Raw genomic sequence first — 21,037 nt, 5'->3', positions numbered from 1 at the left:
GTTACGCCCTAGTTATACGGTATTTGCCGTATGCAGACAGATACAACACACTGCAGGATACGCACAATGCATATGTGCAATATAGTCCTATCAGAATGCATGGAGTAAATGTAAATACATTAACAACTCTTAATACTATAATAATAAAAATACATTTAGAATTTTTGTTTCCAACATGAAATACATTTATTAGGATCTGCCTAATACCTACTGTACATAATATGCATTCTTATAGTTTCTGTTACTTGCAAACGCGTGTTCTGGCATGTATATGTGTCCGTCATCACACCTGCCCTGTAGCTGGTGTAATTTGTTTGGCTAAAAATACATACCTTAGAGATGCCCAGAACTTGAATCCGATGAACAACCTAACTGTGACTGCATACATACATCCACCCCTGTTCTTCCTTTCCAGTCAGAAGTGTCATTTGCGTTCAGACATGAATTGGATGCACTTGCATTCATTGGAGTAAAGTTCATTTCGGATCATGCGCAGAGCAATTTCGCTCAAGATACGGCACGCAGTGGGACTTCGAAGATGAATCAGGCCACTTGAGTTTAATGAACAAAGCAAATCCACATGTGACATTGTGATATCACAGTTCAGCGTCTACATGCACACTTTGTGTAATGACATCTTGAGGATTTGGCCTACACATACATACATACATACATACATACATACATGGTGAGGCTGTGGACTATACAAACATACATGGCAGGGACAAGATTAACAAATGCATACATGGCAGCGATATTGCCTGAGCACTCATACATGGTATGTGGTGAAGAAGAAATTAAGAACTGAGGGATGAAGTAAGCATGAAGGAAATTAAAAGCTCAGGCTGTGTCCCTCAACTGTAGTTATTCCTCTATGGTTAAACGCTTAACTGGGGAGGTGTACATCCTTCTGATGTCAGAAGGGAACGCTATGTATAGACTGTAAGACTGACATTCTCTGGAGATCCTGGACATTACTCGCCCATCCTCCCTGGTTTGGATGGACCTTAGTGCCAGCTCTAACTTATCGGGCTGGTCCCTGGTTACCTGTTGTCAGTTCCTGGTATATCTGGTGTTTGCTAGTGAAGATCCTGGATGGTGTGTTGCCGGAAAATGCAGTGCAGGCAACGGCCAGTGGTTGGGGAGCACGTTACGGTAGTGGCCACACTGAACCCGCCTCTCTTGATGAGTCGGCTATAGTCTTGGTGCAGGTACCGCCCCTGTGGGTCGGCTCGTGAGTGCAGGCTCTCTAGTGCCCGGAAGCAAGGGTCCCAGTAATGTAGATATGTGCGCCCAGGGTGCTGTTTGGTTGTCCACCCCCGTTTGCGGATGATGCTGGGATATCCTTGTTGCCTGGCGTATATCATCCTAACTGCTCCTAAACTCCTTTTAATTTTGACACAATTATGTCTTGTGTCAATTATTCAAATAAGTTAAATAAGTTATTAAGAGGTTTAAGTGGAGAGAGGGATATCAGTCGTTAAGCTTATGAATATATATTAGTTAGTATTGCTGCCTCACAGCGCCAGGTCACGGGTTTGATTCCTCTCTGTGTGGAGTTAGTATATTCTTCCCGGAGCTCTGGTTTACTCCCACACTACAAAAACATAGCGGGGGGGGGGGGGGGGGTTGAATTTCAATTGTGATTCATTGGTTCTGTTTTGCATAATCTCTGCTGAACTGTATTATATTATATGTGTACTGTAAGACTTTATATGTGTTACCTGTATGATTGAACTTATGATACGATTAGCATACAGTAGCGTACAGTCAGTGTGAGGAACTGCAAGGGTTGTATTTTATCATGTAACAGAAAGGACTGGGGGGAGACTGGTACAACTACCACAAGGAGAAGTGTGGAAAGGGTGTGAATAATTAACAAAGTTCTCTAGGAACAGTGTAGTGAATAGTCATTATATAACATACATGCCAACTTTTAAAACTGTGACAGGGGGTAGGTCTCCATAGCCCCGCCCCCACTATAAAATGCCAACATTAACGGCATTGAATAGAGGGGGCAGGGCTTAATTACATTATTAAGCCCCGCCCCCGCCAATCTATGTGTGAATTTCAGCTAATTCAGGAGGTTTGCCTACTCTGGAACCTCCCAGGAATTCCGGGAGAGTAGGCAAGTATGGTACATAATAGCAACATTAATATGCTCCTATTTGCTTTTTCATTCATACATATTAAGCATATGAGCTGTATACACATACTTGGTGCAGAAATGACCTATACATACACAGCGATGGCATTAAAATGGTAGTTAGTGATGACTGCACTTTAGATCATCCCTGAGCCCGACCTCCAACATGATCATCTTCTCACAATTATAAAAGTTAAAAATTTTGGGAAGGCCGTTGGAATTTGCAAGATGGTAGCAAGGAGTCACAGTGGCTCAGTGGTTAGCACTTCTGTCTCACAGCACTGGGGTTATGAGTTTGATTCCTGGCCATGGCCTTATCTTTGTCGAGTTTGTATGTTCTTCCCATTTTTGCGTGGGTTTCCTCGGGGTGCTCCCGTTTCCTTCCACAATCCAAAAACATACTTTAGGTTAATTGGCTACTATGACTTTGACCTTAGTCTCTCTGTCTGTGAATGTTAGGGAACTTAGACTGTAAGCTCCATAGGGCAGGGACTAATGTGAGTTCTCTGTACAGCACTGCGGAATTAGTGGCCCTATATTAATAGCTGATGATGATGATTTACCCTCACACAGATACACCTCCCTTGTAAGCTCACTCTCCTGAGCAGGGCCCTCAGTACACTTTGTTTTTGCATTTATTTTTTCTACTTTGTATGAGATTGTTTTACATATGTTCCGTATGATACATTTTCTCACTATACAGGTATATGGTTAAAAAATGCGAATGTGTGATATTTATAGCTTTACATTTCGATTGGGATGGATATAATACATATTTTCCCCTGTAAATTATAATGAATAAGTAATAGACATCTAATGATGGATTTCCTCCACATCTAGGGCTTCGGGCCGTGAAGTTTTTGACTGGATTCTGGACCAGGGATATTATTCGGAGCGGGACACTAGTAACGTCATTCGACAGGTTCTGGAAGCAGTAGCCTATCTACACTCGCTCTGTATCGTGCACAGGAACCTGAAGGTAAGGCGACCGAGCTATAATATGACCTGGGACGGGGAGGACCCCTATACTAAATATGCATTGGCCAATCCATGTAGTAAGTAGGTATAATGTGTAGGGGAAGGGTAAAGGAAAAGCATTGATCTTAGTGAAACATGGAACGGATCCTATATCCTGGTATTGATTTCTCTTCATTGGTTCCATTTCATTGGTCTCTTTTTGCCTCTAGTTGGAGAACTTGCTGTATTTTAATCGTATGAAGAATTCTAAAATAGTCATCAGTGATTTTCATCTGGCCAAAGTGGAGACGAGCCTCATCAAAGAGCCGTGTGGGACTCCCGAATATCTGGGTGAGAGGTGGAACACAAAGTCTGTTCCTGCGAGGTTTCTCACGAATAACTCTGCCGTAGGACAAGACAATGGGTGGGCTCTCGTCACCAATTTCACACATTGGTGAATAATCTTTTTGTATTTGCAGCCCCCGAGGTGGTCGCACGGCAGCGATATGGACGTCCCGTCGACTGCTGGGCAATCGGAGTCATCATGTATATACTGTGAGTGATAACTATGTTATGTTAGTGACTGACGGGGATGTAACAGAGAGTGTTACCATAACGACATTAGTGTGGCAGATAATTATAATTATTAATGCACATTTGTCCATTATACATACTGTATTATAACTAATCACTACACAAATCTAAAGAACACCAGTAACTCTGGTAGCACTGGGTGTGTAATAGTGACAGGTAGCACTTGGGGGTATATTTACTAAACTGCAGGTTTAAAAAAGTGGAAATGTTGCTTATAGCAACCAATCAGATTCTAGCTGTCATTTTGTAGAATGCAATAAATAAATGAAAGCTAGAATCTGATTGGTTGCTATAGGCAACAACTCCGGCAGTTTAGTAAATATACCCCTTAGTGTGTAATAGTGACAGGTAGAACTGGGTGTGTAATAGTGACAGGTAGAACTGGGTGTGTAATAGTGACAGGTAGAACTGGATGTGTAAAAGTAACAGGTAGCACTGGGTGTGTAATAGTGACAGAGCAGTGAGTGTGTAATAGTGACAGGTAGCACTGGGTGTGTAATAGTGACAGGTAGCACTGAGTGTGTAATAGTGACAGATATTACTGAGTGTGCAATAGCAACAGGTAGCAGTGAGTGTGTAATAGTGACAGGTAGCCGTGAGTGTGTAATAGTGACAGGTAGCAGTAAGTGTGTAATAGTGACAGGTAGCAGTGAGTGTGTAATAGTGATAGGTAGCACTTGGTGTGTAGTAGTGACAGGTAGCAGTGAGTGTGTAATAGTGACAGGTATCACTGGGTGTGTAATAGTGACAGGTAGCACTGAGTGTGCAATAGTGACAGGTAGCAGTGAGTGTGTAATAGTGACAGGTAGCAGTAAGTGTGTAATAGTGACAGGTATCAATGGGTGTGTAATACTGACAGGTAGCACTGGGTGTGTAATAGTGACAGGTAGCACTGAGTGTGTAATAGTGACAGGTAGCACTGAGTGTGTAATAGTGACAGGTAGCACTGAGTGTGTAATAGTGACAGGTAGCACTGAGAGTGTAATAGTGACAGGTAGCAGTGAGTGTGTAATAGTGACAGGTAGCACTGAGAGTGTAATAGTGACAGGTAGCACTGAGTGTGTAATAGTGACAGGTAGCAGTAAGTGTGTAATAGTGACAGAGAGAACTGAGTGTGTAATAGTGACAGGTAGCACTGAGTGTGTAATAGTGACAGGTAGCACTGAGAGTGTAATAGTGACAGGTAGCAGTGAGTGTGTAATAGTGACAGGTAGCAGTGAGTGTGTAATAGTGACAGGTAGCACTGAGTGTGTAATAGTGACAGGTAGCACTGAGTGTGTAATAGTGACAGGTAGCACTGAGAGTGTAATAGTGACAGGTAGCAGTGAGTGTGTAATAGTGACAGAGCAGTGAGTGTGTAATAGTGACAGGTAGCACTGAGTGTGTAATAGTGACAGGTAGCACTGAGTGTGTAATAGTGACAGGTAGCAGTGAGTGTGTAATAGTGACAGGTAGCAGTGAGTGTGTAATAGTGACAGGTAGCACTGAGTGTGTAATAGTGACAGGTAGCACTGAGTGTGTAATAGTGACAGGTAGCACTGAGAGTGTAATAGTGACAGGTAGCAGTGAGTGTGTAATAGTGACAGGTAGCACTGGGTGTGTAGTAGTGACAGGTAGCACTGGGTGTGTAGTAGTGACAGGTAGCAGTGAGTGTGTAATAGTGACAGGTAGCACTGGGTATGTAATAGTGACAGGTAGCAGTCGTGATACTGCACTAGTGCTAATGAACCTTCCCTCTTCTGTAGTCTCTCTGGTAACCCCCCGTTTTATGATGAGATGGAGGAGGAAGACTATGAAAGCCATGACAAGAATTTGTTCAGAAAGATCCTACATGGGGACTATGAGTTTGATTCACCATACTGGGATGATATTTCACCTGCAGGTAAGTGTAACTAGTGAGGTGATGAGTAAACGTGCAGTATATGAGAGTTCGATCACAACTAACGCTACATTCTCCACCGCAGCCAAAGACCTGGTGACACGTCTGATGGAGGTGGAACAGGACCAGAGGGTGACAGCTGCGGATGCTATCAGCCATGAATGGTGACGTCTCTCGTGTGTCTCCCCATACTCTTCACCTAGTCATTAACCACCAGCATTGTGTCCATCATTTACCTTTTATTTGGATGCTACAATCATTTCATCCTGTGTCACAAGTGTAACTTATAAATGTAAGTATTAAACCAGCACTACAAATATCTGACACATCTCCCATCTCAGAGACATTTGCCCCACTCACTATTCCATGTAGTAGTATGTGCTATGAGCAGCACAGGCGTGTGCAGAGGTATCATGTTATGGCATCAAATTGCGGAAAGACCCGGCTTATGCGATGTTTACTGGGGGAGACAATAAAGGTCATTCACCATCCACAGACTGTGCACGGGGGAATGACACTAATTATCCGCCTGGCACGCCCACAGGCCGCCTTCCACATTTACAGCAGCCCCAGTAATACTGCTCTGTTCAACCTCATTTATGTCTTAAATGAATCATGAGAATAGAGGATCATCGACTGTGTTTATTACATGTGTCACATATGTTATCACAATGACCAGAGTGCGTCTAGAAATGCGTCAGATAGAAAATGCGCCCCACTGACAGAACACGCCGAGTTCCAGTTCCATTGCATCCAAGGACCGGTACAGAAATAAATCACTTTGCAGGAAGCGTTCTCAGACCCCCGCTGAACAGAGAACGCGTCTGTAATTGGATCCTCTCAATCTTTTCACTCACATTTAAATAATCACGTCCTGCAAAATGGAATCTCACTGCTGATAGTGGGTGCATAATTAGATGCATTGATGCACATCACCCGCATTTGCCAAGACACACCCGAGCCGCCCACATCTTCTTGTGCTGAACATTGCACCCCCTGCAGACACCGTGCTTTTCACATGTAAACTCTACACGTTGATTACGATTGGGCACAATTCCACAAAAACAGGTGTAAAAGGAATTTGCACCATGGAAGACTCATTTTCTACATTTTCCTAAATACGTTCATTAAAGTAATGAATCAAATCCATCCAATGCCCTGGGAGAGACACACTGACATAAAGCAAGAACTGTCTACTACAATATGACAACAAGTGGTATAACATCCTACCATTCTCTCTCCTCCGTGCTCTGCTTCTGATTGGCCTAAAGGGGTTTTCCATCAATCTGTATCCGCTGCTCTGTGTTAATTTGAGTTCATTTGTTTTTTAGGGTTTCAGGGAATGCCGCATCTGATAAAAACATAAAGGACGGAGTCTGTGCTCAGATTGAGAAAAATTTTGCTAAAGCCAAATGGAAGGTAAATGCTTCAATAACTATAATCATCTATAATATAATCCATCTATCTGTCCATCTATATATAATCTGTAATATAATCCGTCTATGTATCCATCTATATAATCTGTAATATAATCTGTCTATGTATCCATCTATATAATCTATAATATAATCCATCTATGTATCCATCTATATAATCTGTAATATAATCCGTCTATGTATCCATCTATATAATCTGTAATATAATCCATCTATGTATCCATCTATATAATCTGTAATATAATCCATCTATGTATCCATCTATATAATCTGTAATATAATCCATCTATGTATCCATCTATATAATCTGTAATATAATCCATCTATGTATCCATCTATATAATCTGTAATATAATCCATCTATGTATCCATGTTATGAGATGTATATAGGGGTGTTGTTGAGGGCTTTGAGGTAAGGGTAAGTAATTTAGATTTGATTCTGGAGGACACAGGGATATATATATTTACCTGAAGACCTACACTGAGGTATAAACAACAAATATTAGGAATGTAACATTACAAGACCAATAATTCACTCATACAGGGCAGAAGCCATATTATATCATAGTAACTTAGAATAGTCATTTTCTGACCCCCAGTATATGGAAACGGCAAGAAGCTCTGACAATGTCCATCACAGATATAAACTACATTGTACGCAAGGAAAGGGGACACTTTAATTATCTCCATTCTGACGTCTGTATGGACTAATTATAAAGTGTGAGCATAATCTGCACATACAGCAAGAACTGGACAATATTTCTGCGTATAATAAGCTTCATGAATGACCCTCATTGCTGAAGGAACAAGTTAGAATCTACCTCTATTCTCAGCACTACAGACAGTATTCATTACCGTTTACTGTGAATGTTTCTGCTTAATTTATACCAATAATGAGACATTGAAAACCCCTCCATCCAGCTTCCAGACCCTAAAATACATTCTACATACGGAGGGATTTTCCTAATCCTGCCTGACATGGAGCAAACATTCAGTGTCTATATATATACTGCAGCTGGGGTTATTGGGCGTTAAATGAGCTAGCAACAGAAAAAAATGACAGTAACAACAAAATAAATCATACACTGTCCAACACTGACACTTAAAGTTCCTCTTTACTGGGACCCAGTATCCTGCCACACACAAAATGGCTATATACAGCCAATTTATCCCACGAAAATGTGTCTCTCAGTATATCCCTGCTTTTCTCTCCAGGCAGTGAGCAGGCTGACCCTTCATTTTATTTAGGCCTCTGAGATCTGGTCTATTAACCAGCTTGTTGTCTAACCCATAATCTCTCATCCATTCGTTCCAGGGTCCCTTAAACCAGCTCGTACTTGAGCCAAACCTATTGGAAAGCTATCTTTCCAACAGTTACTAAAATTCCCTGGAGCTCTTTAAAAAAACATGACAGAAACCTGAGACACTCAAGTAGACCACCCCCTATTTTACCAGCGCTTCTCTCACAATAATATATATATACTATTTATGCCTAATGTTTGACCCAGAAATGGTAATAGCAGACTTGATTTACATATGGTGAGGGATTTGTAATATATTTAGCGGTGTATATATATATACGCACACATTTGCATCTCCAGTATATTATTAGGGTGTGCGTCCTGCTTACATATCATGCCTGCGTAATAACATGACCTCTTCCTTCTTTTAGCATTTTCATATAATCATTGTCTCGGTCTGATCAGGATGTTATTACATTTTATGCGTGTAGCTTCATGTTTTTCACATGAGGCGCTAGGACATTAGGCTGGCTGATCTAAGCACACTTATATTTATAGTTTGTGTTCTATTTAACAGTCTTAGTAAGATACTTTGATCAATTTAGAACATTTGGTTCTGTTCTACCCTCTCTCGTCGTTTTGGTTATTGATTGAAGCTGGAAACACTCAGGTGAATTCATAAGTGAGAGAAGTCTTTGTTGCGAGTGTGACAGGACTAAGACCAGGATTACTGGTAAAATGAGACATCTAGCAGGCAGCACAGTTAGACAGCCTCAAGTCTATCTGACGGAAGAGTTTGCTCCCCATCTCTAGCCCAATGGCATTCCTGGTACTCACTGCCATTTACAGCACAAAACTGTAAACCCGTAATGTGTCAGTAGACGCTAGATAAGTGTTAATATAGACCTCAGATATATTCTGAGCCAAGTCAGATGCGTCTGAAATGTGTCCAAACTAATGCAAAACCAAGTGAACGCCTGTCGGATGCAGGTGTATTATACAACTGATTCACCCTTAAGTATGGACTTAATTCTACATTCAAAAGACTTTGTAAAGATATGTAAAACAAAATCACCTGTGTGTACTAGACATTACAAGTCAGTGAATGGAGAGCAAAAGCATAAAAAAAGGTAACTTTGCATCTGGGCAAAACCATGTTGCATTGGATGGGGAGGTAAATTTAAAATGTGAGAACAGATTTACAGTTGGGTTAGGGCAGGGGTAGGCAACCTGCGGCTCTCCAGGTGTTGTGAAACTACAAGTCCCAGCATGCTTTCCCAGTATTAAACCAGCAGATAGGTGGCAAGGCATGCTGTTATTTGTAGTTTCACAACACCTGTAGAGCCACAGGTTGCTTACCCCTGGGTTAGGGCATGTCCTAGATCACTTTTAATTTCAATGTAAAAATAAAGCTATCAAGTATTTGTGTGCTAGATGAAAAAACAGGCAGTATTTAACTTATGTGCAAAATAATAAACTCATTTGCACTCCTTGTAGGAGGTTTGTCCCTGAGCAAAGTTACTCCTTTTTTTTTTTGCCTTAGTTTCGTTAATGTCTCAGACCCTACGTGAGAAATGGTGGAGGGATTCGTACAGTGATTGCTCAGAAATAACCCCCTATATCAGTCATGCTGGTGTGAATTCAGAACAGGTACTGGGGGTGTAAGAAATGTACTGATAATTTGTAAGAGATATCCTACTGATAATCCCCTCTATTAGTCAATGCATTTAGTCTGCTATTATGGGTTAAACAGCAGATGAGGATGATCGTTTCTGCTGCATGAATAATATGCAATGAAATACTACAAATAGACTGGAGTTCCTCAATCACAGATTACCACAATACAGCACCGCCGTGAATGCTTCTTTGACAGCGCCGCGACTGCTATACAGTACAGTGCCGCTATGTAGGGGCACTTCTTTAGCGGAGGGGAGGGGTTTCTGGAGACCCAGAACCCCCCCTGCGTGCGCCCCTGAGAGAGGTGATGTCAGACTAGTGACACTTCCTCTAACCCTGGTCTTATAAAGTCTGAGATGCACAGTGATGACAAAGAGAACCACAAACAAACACATCATCCACTAAAGAACTGAATGTATAAGATTCATTCAGAATTTCTGCCCCCTCTTCCACCCTATCCGAACCTCTTGTCCACCCAGTTGCTCTTCGTGATGTTAGATGTAGTCAGCAGATATCAGTCACATTTAGGCCATCTTTTTCCTGCATGAACATATGAAATCCCTGATGCTCAGGACCCCATAACGCCTCTGTCACTATCATGTCTCTTTCAGAAAGCCGTACGGGTCACCACCATGATGAAGCGTCTGAGAGCCCCAGACCACACAGAGTCCAAAACCCCCTCTCCTTCCAAGGACGGTGAGCAGACTCCTGGCCTGGCCACACCCGCACCTTCACCTGCCATCACACCGGCTGAAGAAGCACCTTCTCTATGTCCTTCTACCGATGGCACCGGCTGAAGCCCCGGGAGAGGATGGCAGAAAACCTAACCCTTTCCACCGCAGAGCATACTATCATTAACCCTTCCTTTCCCCCCACTTGTGGGGGATACTCTGCAGTCATTAGCATTGTCTCTGTTCAGATTGCAGAGTAGAACGATACCAGTCCCATTGATGCTAGAAAGAATTGCAGCACTAACCTCCATTGCATTGCCCCATTAACCCTTTCACTGCTACCGCAGAGCATTTATTTTTATTCTTTATGCCCTTAGTTGCACTGTTAGAGAGAGATCAGTACCGTTTATGCTGCTAGATAACTTTATACAGCCTCGCACCCTCATTACCACCTCTCCTTTAATGTCATAATTAAAGTGGACCTTTCCCCATGTTGTATCACCAAATCTACCTTTAAAACATGTAAAATATTTGTTACAGAAACTTTATAAACTTATTATAGATCTTATTATAGCCTCTTTCCGGCAGCCCCTCAGTAGCGCTTTCCTTTCTTCTTCAATCATGTAAAATGGGAATAAGGCTTCTGTCCCTATACCTGGGAGACGGGTCCACTTTAATGCTGGGTGTGTACTCTTGTGGCAGCTTATATTCCGACTCTGATCCATATATTCACCCCTGCCTCGTTCCTTTTGGTGGGGAACATGTAATGTACAGACCTTAACCCTGTGTTTTGTATGCTTTTCTTTAAATAAACGTGCTGCTTCTCCCAGTCTTTTTATTATGGATTCAGGGGCATTCTTGGATTTGATAAAGAAATAGTGGGATTTCCATCGGTATGAACACAGATTCTGTATAAATTGTGCAAATGAGCTGAAAAATATCTGGTTACAATATGGGGTTCAACAGAACCCTCTCTATACTAGTATCATATTTTCATTCTGAAAAGCAGTTGGTTACAACTTCATATTGGACCACAAAGTAAACCAAATATCCTGAGGCTTGTAGGCCCACCTCGCCCTATGTAAATACTCTTAACTCTGTTACAAGACCCTCTTTGCTGCTTGTGTGATCCATCATCAACATAATGGCGGATGCTCCATAGATGTCTGCTGGGAACCAGAAGACAGAAGAATTAGGATACAGAAAAATTAGGATACAGAATTTATGGTAAAGCTTCTAATGAATAATGTTAGCAACCTCAGTAATATCATAAATGTGCTATCATCAGAGCATTCACATGACTGGACCAACCTGCAACCAATCAGAGCATTAGAACAGTCACAGGACTAGACCTACCTGTAGCCAATCAGAGCATTGGAGCATTCACATGAATAGACCAACCTGTAGCCAATCAGAGCAGTGGAACATTCACATGACTGGACCAACCTGTAGCCAATCAGAGCATTAGAAGAGTCACAGGACTAGACCAACCTTTAGCCAATCAAAACATTAGAACATTCACAGGGATAGACCAACCTGTAGCCAATCAAAGCATTAAACTCTAATCTGTATTGCTGAACAATATTCTTTATTAAACCAGATACAAGCTTGTGTATTAGTGAGTATCTGACCAGCAAACTAATCACCGCGGGTTTGTAACCACAGATCCATTTACCTGTGAAGTTGCTCAGCCAAACAATCTGGGCAGCAACCATTTCAGATTACATCAACCTCTATGATAAAAAAACAACAACATCATTTTAAAGATTGAAATGAATAAAACTGTTAAGGCCACTAGATAAGAAGAGTTCACACTATTAGGACACTTAGTGGGGTGTCCAGGAATCTGCGGAGACTGTGCTGTGTGCTGTGCATCTTTCTAGTAAAAAGCAAATGTCTGACTGGATATAGTAAAATGTTAAAGTTCCCTCAATAAAAAGTACCTGCTCTATGTAGTCAGACTTATTTCCTTGATATCCCGCTCAGTGATATGCTCTATAATATCGCTGCCACAAACATTCTTCCTCTCTATATTTATGGGACCACATTTAGATGTGATATAACCTTATTTCTGTCATATAACCTCTAACATTGTTCTAGCAATTACATAATTTGACATTTTAGCTCATCTTTACCTCCATAAAATAACAAAAACTATTTCAGGTAATCGTCTATTTATCCAGTGCTACAATGCTTACATAACTCATACATTACATGTCTTTAAGAAGGGATTTCAATGTCCTTTTACACAGACTGAAACCAGATGGGACTAAAAGGTCTAAGCAGGGATTACAGATATTAAGCATTTCTTTATTTTGTTTTGATTTACTGCCTATTACAGGATGGGATCATAAGTCCTGTTGATGTGACCACTGTCCGGATGGCAGTGAAAGGCTGAATGCTTTCAGAGGATATCTTGTACATCTTCATATACTGCATTATTACAATATTACATTCTTGATGTTATTTTTTTAGCACAGTTTGGAATTTGGATCATAGAATCCTGGTAATATTATATGACAGAGCTGTCTGGCTGTCATGAATATGCAGCATTAAGGGTCCTTCAGGATCTAATGTGAAGTGTTGTCAGTAGGCTCTGGTCACCTAACACAAGTGTCCAGCGTACAGTATCAATGGCCTGCATACATTAACACTGTATGCCTTTTACCCTTCCACTGCCAGCCAGACTTTTGCAGTTCCTGGTGAATGTTCATATCGTAGAATCTCAGAGGGGCAGCTGCCACACAGTCCACAGACTTTGTAAAAATAAAACATTTTGCATATTATTTAATCATTCTGCAGTGAGAGGTGGATATGGCATGTGCAGGTGCTCTCTCGGTCTATGTCTCCACCGATGGGACTCACAGCTAAGTCTGGTTAAATATATTGGATCAGGATGTCTAATGTTGGCCTCTGGGCTTCGGAGGACCAGCTCAAAACTCTTTTCCTGCCACACACCAGTGTACGAAAACTGCTTGTTTGTTTTAACCGAAATCTTAGATTAAACAGCCTGTACTACAAAGATCTGCTTCTATAGATTTTACTGTTATCAAAGATCCTATATGATGTTGATGATAATTAGGATGGAACAGATAGCTGGGTAACTGGGAGTTGAAGGACTCCTTGAGTATATAGGTTTTCATGATGTTCAGTTAGAAATCACTTTAAAATAAAGACACTATCAGGCACTACTATTGGTGTTCCTGAAGTAATCCTTAGTATGCAGCAAGGTGTTGTACAGGTGGAAATGTCCTTTACTGTAGAAACATACACCGGTGCATGAGTATAGGGGAGGTTTTGACTGAGTACACACTACAGGATTTTCACCCGATTATCGGGCCAATCACACGATAACGACCGTTTGGTCCAATATTGCATTAGTGTGTATGCTCCAATGATGAACGATCATCGTTCCAAAGCTCATCGTCTCGTTTCATTTGATTTTTAAGCTGAATTAAAAATCTCGTTCCACGATGGAACGATGTTGTTCCAATTCTGCAGTGTGTATGTACTCTGGACAGTGTCCATAGAGCTCTATGGAGTGTATTCAGCATGGTGGCTCAGTGGTTAGCACTTCTGCCTCACAACACTGGAGTCATGAGTTTAATTCCTGACCATGGCCTTATCTCTGTGGAGTTTGTATGTTTTCCCCGTGTTTGTGTGGGTTTCCTCCGTGTGTCCCGGTTTCCTCCCACACTCCAAAAGCATACTAGTAGGTTAATTGCTATTAAATTGACCTTAGTGTGTGTGTGTTAGGGAATTTAGACTGTAGGCTCCAATGGGGCAGGGACTGACGTGAATGCGTTATCTGTACAGTGCTGCGGAATTAGTGCCGCTATAAAATAGCTATTAATGATGATTATGAGTGTGTGAAGTCATGATCTTTTCAGCCGATGGTTATAACAGATGAAGAGCACAGATCTGAAGGTAAATCTTGTAAAAGTGTATACTGTGTACACATGAATCGACATGTTGATCGGAACTTTCAGTCATTGGTATTGGGAGAATTTTTCCGTAGTGTGTACACAGCCTAAGACTGAACATTTCACTTATAGAATCTCACCTGTCTGGGATAATGCAAAGTATCCATGCACTGTACAATCAGTTGTATGAGGCTAATGATCTCATACAGCTTGTGGACCATCAACAAATCTTAATCAGTTATTGTCTTATATCACTGACCGCCCAAAGTAGGGTGATGGCATACAAGTATTAAGTCCACATACTGGAGAATACACAATGTACACTGATGTACACAAGGAACCAACAGCGCTGCTCATGTAACTGCGATGAATAATCGGTCCTATTATGCACGGCTCTGTGTATCAAACTTAACTCCAAAACATATAATGTACAGGTGTACAATAGTTTTCATATTGTACTTAAAATGCAGATAGTTTGGTCAATTCATAGTTATAAAAAGCTGCATAATTGAAAATGACCTGAGACTCGTCTCTTACTGTGATGGCACTCGCAGCTACACAGCCCTGTCTAGGGTTCAGTTCTGCAGAGCGTGAGAAATAACTTTGCTGATTGATAAAAATAAATAAATATACTGAAACAGCACTGAACTTACCGGATATCTGATGCCTGAATAAAATAAATATGATGGACTTGCTGAAAATACAAATACTTTTTTTTAATAAAATGCTAAATTTAATTAAAAAAACCTTACAATATTGCAAATCTCCCACTGTTAGATCTCAGCCAGCCTACAATTACAGAATAACTGATTTATTGAGAATGGCATAGAAATACAAATTAGCAGACTAATGAAAACAAGTAGACACAATGTACCTATAACGTTGGCTATAAAGTCCAGTGCAAACAATTAGGCTCAGCTCCTTGTGATGTCTGATTTCTAGAAGATGATGTAGCACCAATCGATGGGGGAAACAAATGAAGCAATAAGGGTGAGAATCTGGATAATATAAAAGTACATTATCTTCTCTCCTAAAGGACGCACCACAATCATCGGAGCTTCAGATGCTAGATGTCGGCAACAATAAAATCTGAATTGTTCCCAAACTCCGGGGAGAGAACCAACCCACCGCTGTAACAATAAACAGAAACCCTGAATCTGCTGGAAATGTTCTCTGTCCTCCTCAGTCTGTATATTATTATAGACCTGTGTGTGTGTGTGTGTGTGTGTGTGTGTGTTAAGGGATTTAGAATGTAAGCTCCAATGGGGCAGAAACTGAGTGAACTACATATTCTTATATGTTCCCATGACTGGCGCTATATAAATAAACAATAATCATCTCTTGTAACCACTAAAAAAATAGTTTGAGATGTAAAACTGTTAAACACCAAACTAACTAATACTGTTTACCAGATTATTGCTGGTGATAAAAATTGATAGTATAGTCCACCTGACGTCTTTCTTCGGATTGCCCACGATATTCTCAAACATGTGTAATCAGAGCGTGAGGCTGCACCACATACTGAATAACATTAATGGTTAACATGATATACAATCGTGTTACACGAACAATCCACATCGTTTGGCACTTGACGCAGTATAACATTCATCTCTAGCTCAGTGCTAGCATATCAAAGAAACAATGTGGATTTATATTGTACAGTATTATGCTTATATTAAAATAATTATTTTATTTTGTAACACAACATATTATTTACAGATGCATGGAACTGCCATGGGGACCAGACCCGCTCCTAGATACTGCATAACAGTTCCTTTGTGGTGTATCTGCTTTTCTATGGCTCCCAAGAAATACACTTGTAAGAAGACAAAAGTAGATTCAGACTCCTCAGAGATTAGAGGAGTTTGAGCACAAAACAGCTGCGTCAGAAGCAGGGAGATATCGTACTTCTAGAGAGCCTTATTAATGACCTGTAGTAAGTGCCACCAACATACCTGTTTAGCGTTAATCTGATGTTTATGCAGGCTATTAACTAACGGCCCCCAAAATATCCACCATATACACTGACATACTGCAACTACCCAACACTTGCACTCCGTTCAGTCCAATACACTCCATAAGTAAAATCTGTTACTGGTTGTTTGATACATAAGATTAAAGTTATCAAATTTTAGGACTTGGTGAAGACTTGATGATCATTATACTCTAAAATTTTAAAACATAGATGTGACAGAAGGTGTACTTTCTTTTTCACATGACTGTATGTACTGTCCACCAAAGTTTGGATGTTAATTGTCTGATAATTGTATTTGATAATTTTTAACATTTAGTTATAAGAAAAAACAGTATGTTTAAAGATTTTCATTTGATGCTATAAGAAAAAAAATGATTAAAGCGCACAGTACTCTTTTGTAAAATATTATAAAGTTTAATTTCTTTAATGTAAACAGTAATTACATAATATTTAAGCAAATGTAAAACAATATTTCCATTAAGGTTAGATTTCTTGGTTAAATATTATTTTATCACTCGGCAGTTCCCTAACAAGATAAACAAAATATTGTTTTGAGTCCTTGATTCAGCGGTCTATGTGTTTTATTTCCTGGTTAAGAGAGACTTCAAAATTGTAGTCCTTTTTGGCATACAAAGTTATGTAGACTGATGCCTTTATGGCCATTACTTTGGACGAAGCTCTATGGCATTATGGAAGTCTCTCATTTCTTGCATAATTGCAGAATGCACATTATAGTAACCACTGTACGCGGGTTAGCCGGTGATTGAAGACCTTTATAAGTAAATCATTCCTCATTCATGATGTGACTTTTTTTTGGTGTTAAGGAGAAAGCCTCTTTAGCCACAAGCACATGAGGAAATGGTTCTACTCCATTCACAAGTGGCTTTGGAATGTTAAACTTTCCATCCAATATTTCACAATCCATTTAATGATTTTGCCCTTACTGATGTAGACCCCTACATTAATAGTGATAAATGTATAAGAGCCATCCACGATTCCCTTTAAAACAGGTGCCATCTTTATTCGGTTGTGTTAGCCGCCCAATGCATTAAGGCAAATTGGGAGAAGTGTTTTATTTACAAAAATCCATAATGCATAGCTGTGCACACTCTGCATCTGTTAGAGATCGCGGCGGCCGCGGGCACCGCCGCGACTCTCCTGGATCCTCCAATGACGTCCCGGCCGTTGCTACGGTAACCGGGACGTCACTTCCGGTTTCCACGTCCCGGTTGCCTGGGCAACAACCGGGACGCTACAGACTCCCTGTCGCCGCGCCCGGCCAGCTGGTTAATAGGTGAGAGCCAATCATGGCTGTCCAGGTGCCTAGGAGGCAGCTTGTAGAGGAATCAGGTATAAGTATGCAGCTGAGCACTGCATTACGATTGGCCACCAGCACTTCTATCTATTAGGCTTCTCCTGTGAGGGCTCTTCTCGGATTGGCTGTTTGAACTATTTAAGGCAATGAGGACTAAGCCTCATTGCCGGTTATAGCGTTCTGTCCTCAGTTCTGCTGCCTGCTTGCTCTCTCTGTTGGTTATTATTACCTTTCATTGACTACCCGTGTTTTGACCTTTGCTTGTTCCTGGACCATTGAAACTTTGCTTCTGACCCTGACCTTTTTGCCTGGATTCAGGATTTTGCTCCTTTTGCCTGTGTGTCTGACCTTTTTGCTTGTCCCCGGATTTTGTACCTGTGCTAGTGACCTTTGACCTCGGATCCCCTCTTCACTACAGTCTGCCAATCACTCCACTCCTGGGTTCTCCTTTAAGTCAGTATACGTTACTCGACCCTCGGTCGGCCCGCAGCCAAGTCTGTCCCCACCACTAGGGGCTCCAGCGAACACCGGGCCTTCAGAGTAGTCCCCGAGTTTCACTGTACTGGCTGGGGAGTTCCTAACAGCATCACTTTGCTTTTCAGATGATTTCCCATCAGTCTCAGTCACAAGGACTGATGGTGAAGGAGATAAAAACCTGCGTGAAGCCGCTATCTTCCTCTTTAGCTGCTAGGCCACACGCTGAACAAGTCTGGCAGAGGAGCGTGCTGCACAGCATTGTGGGACCTGATACTTGGCTTACTCATGTGTTATAAAGGAGCAGCAGCAGTTAGGTGACCCAACATCATGGGACTACTCTGGAGTTATTAACTAAAGTAGAGAGGGTCCATAGCATCTGAAGGTCCTCATACTACATACTGAGTGCACCGAAGTGTGAGCAACAATCTGATAATACTACTGAATGTACCTCAGTTCCGTTAAGACCTAAAGGGACGTCAATGGTTCATGATGTGACCTAAATGTGGTCTATTTTATATAGTATTTATATGTACCACCACGTTTCCACAGCTGCAAGTATACCCAAGGGGATATGAGCATAGATGGGTACAGGGCTCTTAAGTTTATTTGTGCGTTTATTGGAAAATTTAAATCATTGCTACAGATTTTTCTTTTTTGAGTCAAGGCCTATAAGTGATCTAGGTCCCTTCTATTTCACACCTCAATATATTTAGGTCCGGCTGAATTGTTCATCCCACCTTTATCTGTAAATGAGAGGTATCTCAGACCTGACTGTATTATAGCTATATCGATGGGATAATGGGGCCAACATGTTAGCTATCTTCTCAGGCTACTTGTCATTCCCGACTTTTCAACTATTCATTACCCCATATTCCCCATTCATTGCCTGCCCTGGTCCTCCATATACCTAAGAAGACTCACCTCCTTGGTTTATCCCCCAACCTGAGTTCTTATTGAGTATTATAGGCAAGGCTGGGGCATTTATAGACTAACCCCTGGCGGGTAAATAAACGTCTTTTTCCTAATGAGAGTCTTCCTGAAGAGATTGGGGTGGTGGCACTGAAGGCATCAGCTCGGTGTACACATGGCACCTATATTACACCCCGTCCAGCACCCTTCCAGGAGTTACAGGAGGAAAACAGAGATCTCAGCAATCTCCAGCTATCTAACCAGGAATAACAACATAGATGTAAAATGTCCATATTCCAAAAAGTTTTTGCACAATGTTGCATCTGTTTAACCCCAGAGTTCCAGCGATATAATCATCATCACCATTTGTTTATATAGCACCACAAATTCCGTAGCACTGTACAGAGAACTCAGTCACATCAGTCCCTGCCCCATTGGGGCTTACAGTCTAAATTCCCTAACACACAAAGACAGAGAGAGACAGACAGACTAGGGTTAATTTGTTAGCAGCCAATTAACCTACCAGTATGTTTTTGGAGTATGGGAGGAAACCAGAGCATCCGGAGGAAACCCACGCAAACACGGGGATACAAATTCCTCACAGATAAGACCTTGGTCGGTAATTGAACTCATAACCCCAGTGATGTAAGGCAGAAATGCTAACCACCGTGCTGCCCCAATCATCCAGTTCCACTTTTCCCATACTGCATTAGTAAATCTGCTTTTGGCGAAATTTACAGTCTATGAAAGGAGTTGGGTGACAACGGTCAATCGCTGTATTTTGTGGTTGGTGTAGGACTGGAATTCCTCCAGCCAAATCTCCAAATTTTCATGACCAGTTTTCAAAATGTTGCTCCTCTCTAATATAAAGCCTTCAGCAATATCACAGTAACATCATACCAAACTTATATCAAACTCAAGAGAAACATGAATATTTTCCTAATATTTTTATTATCACCATCATGTTCAGGGCCAGTGCAAACCTTGGAGCCCTCTCCCCCACTGCTTCTTACCTTGGCAGACGGGAGGTGGGGCAGCAGCCTCGGCTCCTCAGACTGGGAGTGGGGAGCTTGGCTGTGACATCATAGATAGTAGGCTGTGAGCAAGGCCCTCTGACCTCTCTGTCTGTATCTATTACCCAGTATTGTTTTATTAATGTCTGTTCCCAAATGTAAAGCGCTACGGAATCTGCTGGCGCTATATAAATAAATGTTGATGATGATGATGTTGATGATCATAGCGCCACACTCCCAGCGTAATATGTAAGAAGCTGCTTGCTGCTTCTCCTTCATGTCAGAGGCCGGAGCTCCATGTGGGGGCATTAAAACCACTGGATGAGAATTATGTCACATTATGTCTATGACTTCAGCATGATACAGTACTACTGTTAATGCATATAATATATATACAGCGACACTGTATATAAATTGTGCATATCACTTGTGCACACTCCAGCGACACTGTATATAACTTGTGCACACTCCAGCGACACTGTGTATAACTTGTGGATATCACTTGTGCACACTCCAGCGACACTATATATAACTTGTGCATATCACTTGTGCACACTACAGCGACACTGTATATAACTTGTGCATATCACTTGTGCACACTCCAGCGACACTGTATATAACTTGTGCATATCACTTGTGCACACTCCAGCGACACTGTGTTTAACTTGTGCATATCACTTGTGCACACTACAGCGACACTGTATATAACTTGTGCATATCACTTGTGCACACTACAGCGACACTGTATATAACTTGTGCATATCACTTGTGCACACTCCAGCGACACTGTGTATAACTTGTGCATATAACTTGTGCACACTCCA

At 41.3% G+C, this 21,037-nt stretch overlaps 2 protein-coding genes across 6 annotated transcripts in view; one reads left to right on the top strand and one right to left on the bottom strand.

Moving 5' to 3' along the window:
- LOC142099920 (uncharacterized) overlaps positions 1-6,911 on the bottom strand; it is a 263,337-nt gene extending 256,426 nt beyond the window's left edge. For both annotated transcript variants that reach the window (XM_075183882.1, XM_075183884.1), the window contains exon 1: positions 6,807-6,911. The gene's annotated coding sequence lies outside the window, so the exon portion shown is untranslated. The remainder of the gene's footprint in view (positions 1-6,806) is intronic.
- Positions 1-11,430, top strand: part of CAMKV (CaM kinase like vesicle associated) — a 60,021-nt gene extending 48,591 nt beyond the window's left edge. For all 4 annotated transcript variants that reach the window (XM_075183899.1, XM_075183896.1, XM_075183898.1 and 1 more), the window contains 7 exons: positions 2,987-3,125; positions 3,334-3,454; positions 3,583-3,658; positions 5,443-5,579; positions 5,662-5,740; positions 6,908-6,995; positions 10,542-11,430. In XM_075183899.1, coding sequence (XP_075040000.1) covers positions 2,987-3,125; positions 3,334-3,454; positions 3,583-3,658; positions 5,443-5,579; positions 5,662-5,740; positions 6,908-6,995; positions 10,542-10,727 — 826 coding nt within the window. In that variant the 3' untranslated portion in view covers positions 10,728-11,430. The remainder of the gene's footprint in view (positions 1-2,986; positions 3,126-3,333; positions 3,455-3,582; positions 3,659-5,442; positions 5,580-5,661; positions 5,741-6,907; positions 6,996-10,541) is intronic.
- The last annotated feature ends 9,607 nt before the right edge of the window (positions 11,431-21,037 follow it).

The sequence above is a fragment of the Mixophyes fleayi genome, chromosome 8 (assembly GCF_038048845.1).
Source record: "Mixophyes fleayi isolate aMixFle1 chromosome 8, aMixFle1.hap1, whole genome shotgun sequence".
In the NCBI taxonomy this organism is placed as follows: Eukaryota; Metazoa; Chordata; class Amphibia; order Anura; family Limnodynastidae; genus Mixophyes; species Mixophyes fleayi.
Note: the sequence above shows the minus strand (reverse complement) of the source record. Positions and strands in the feature narration are given on the sequence as shown.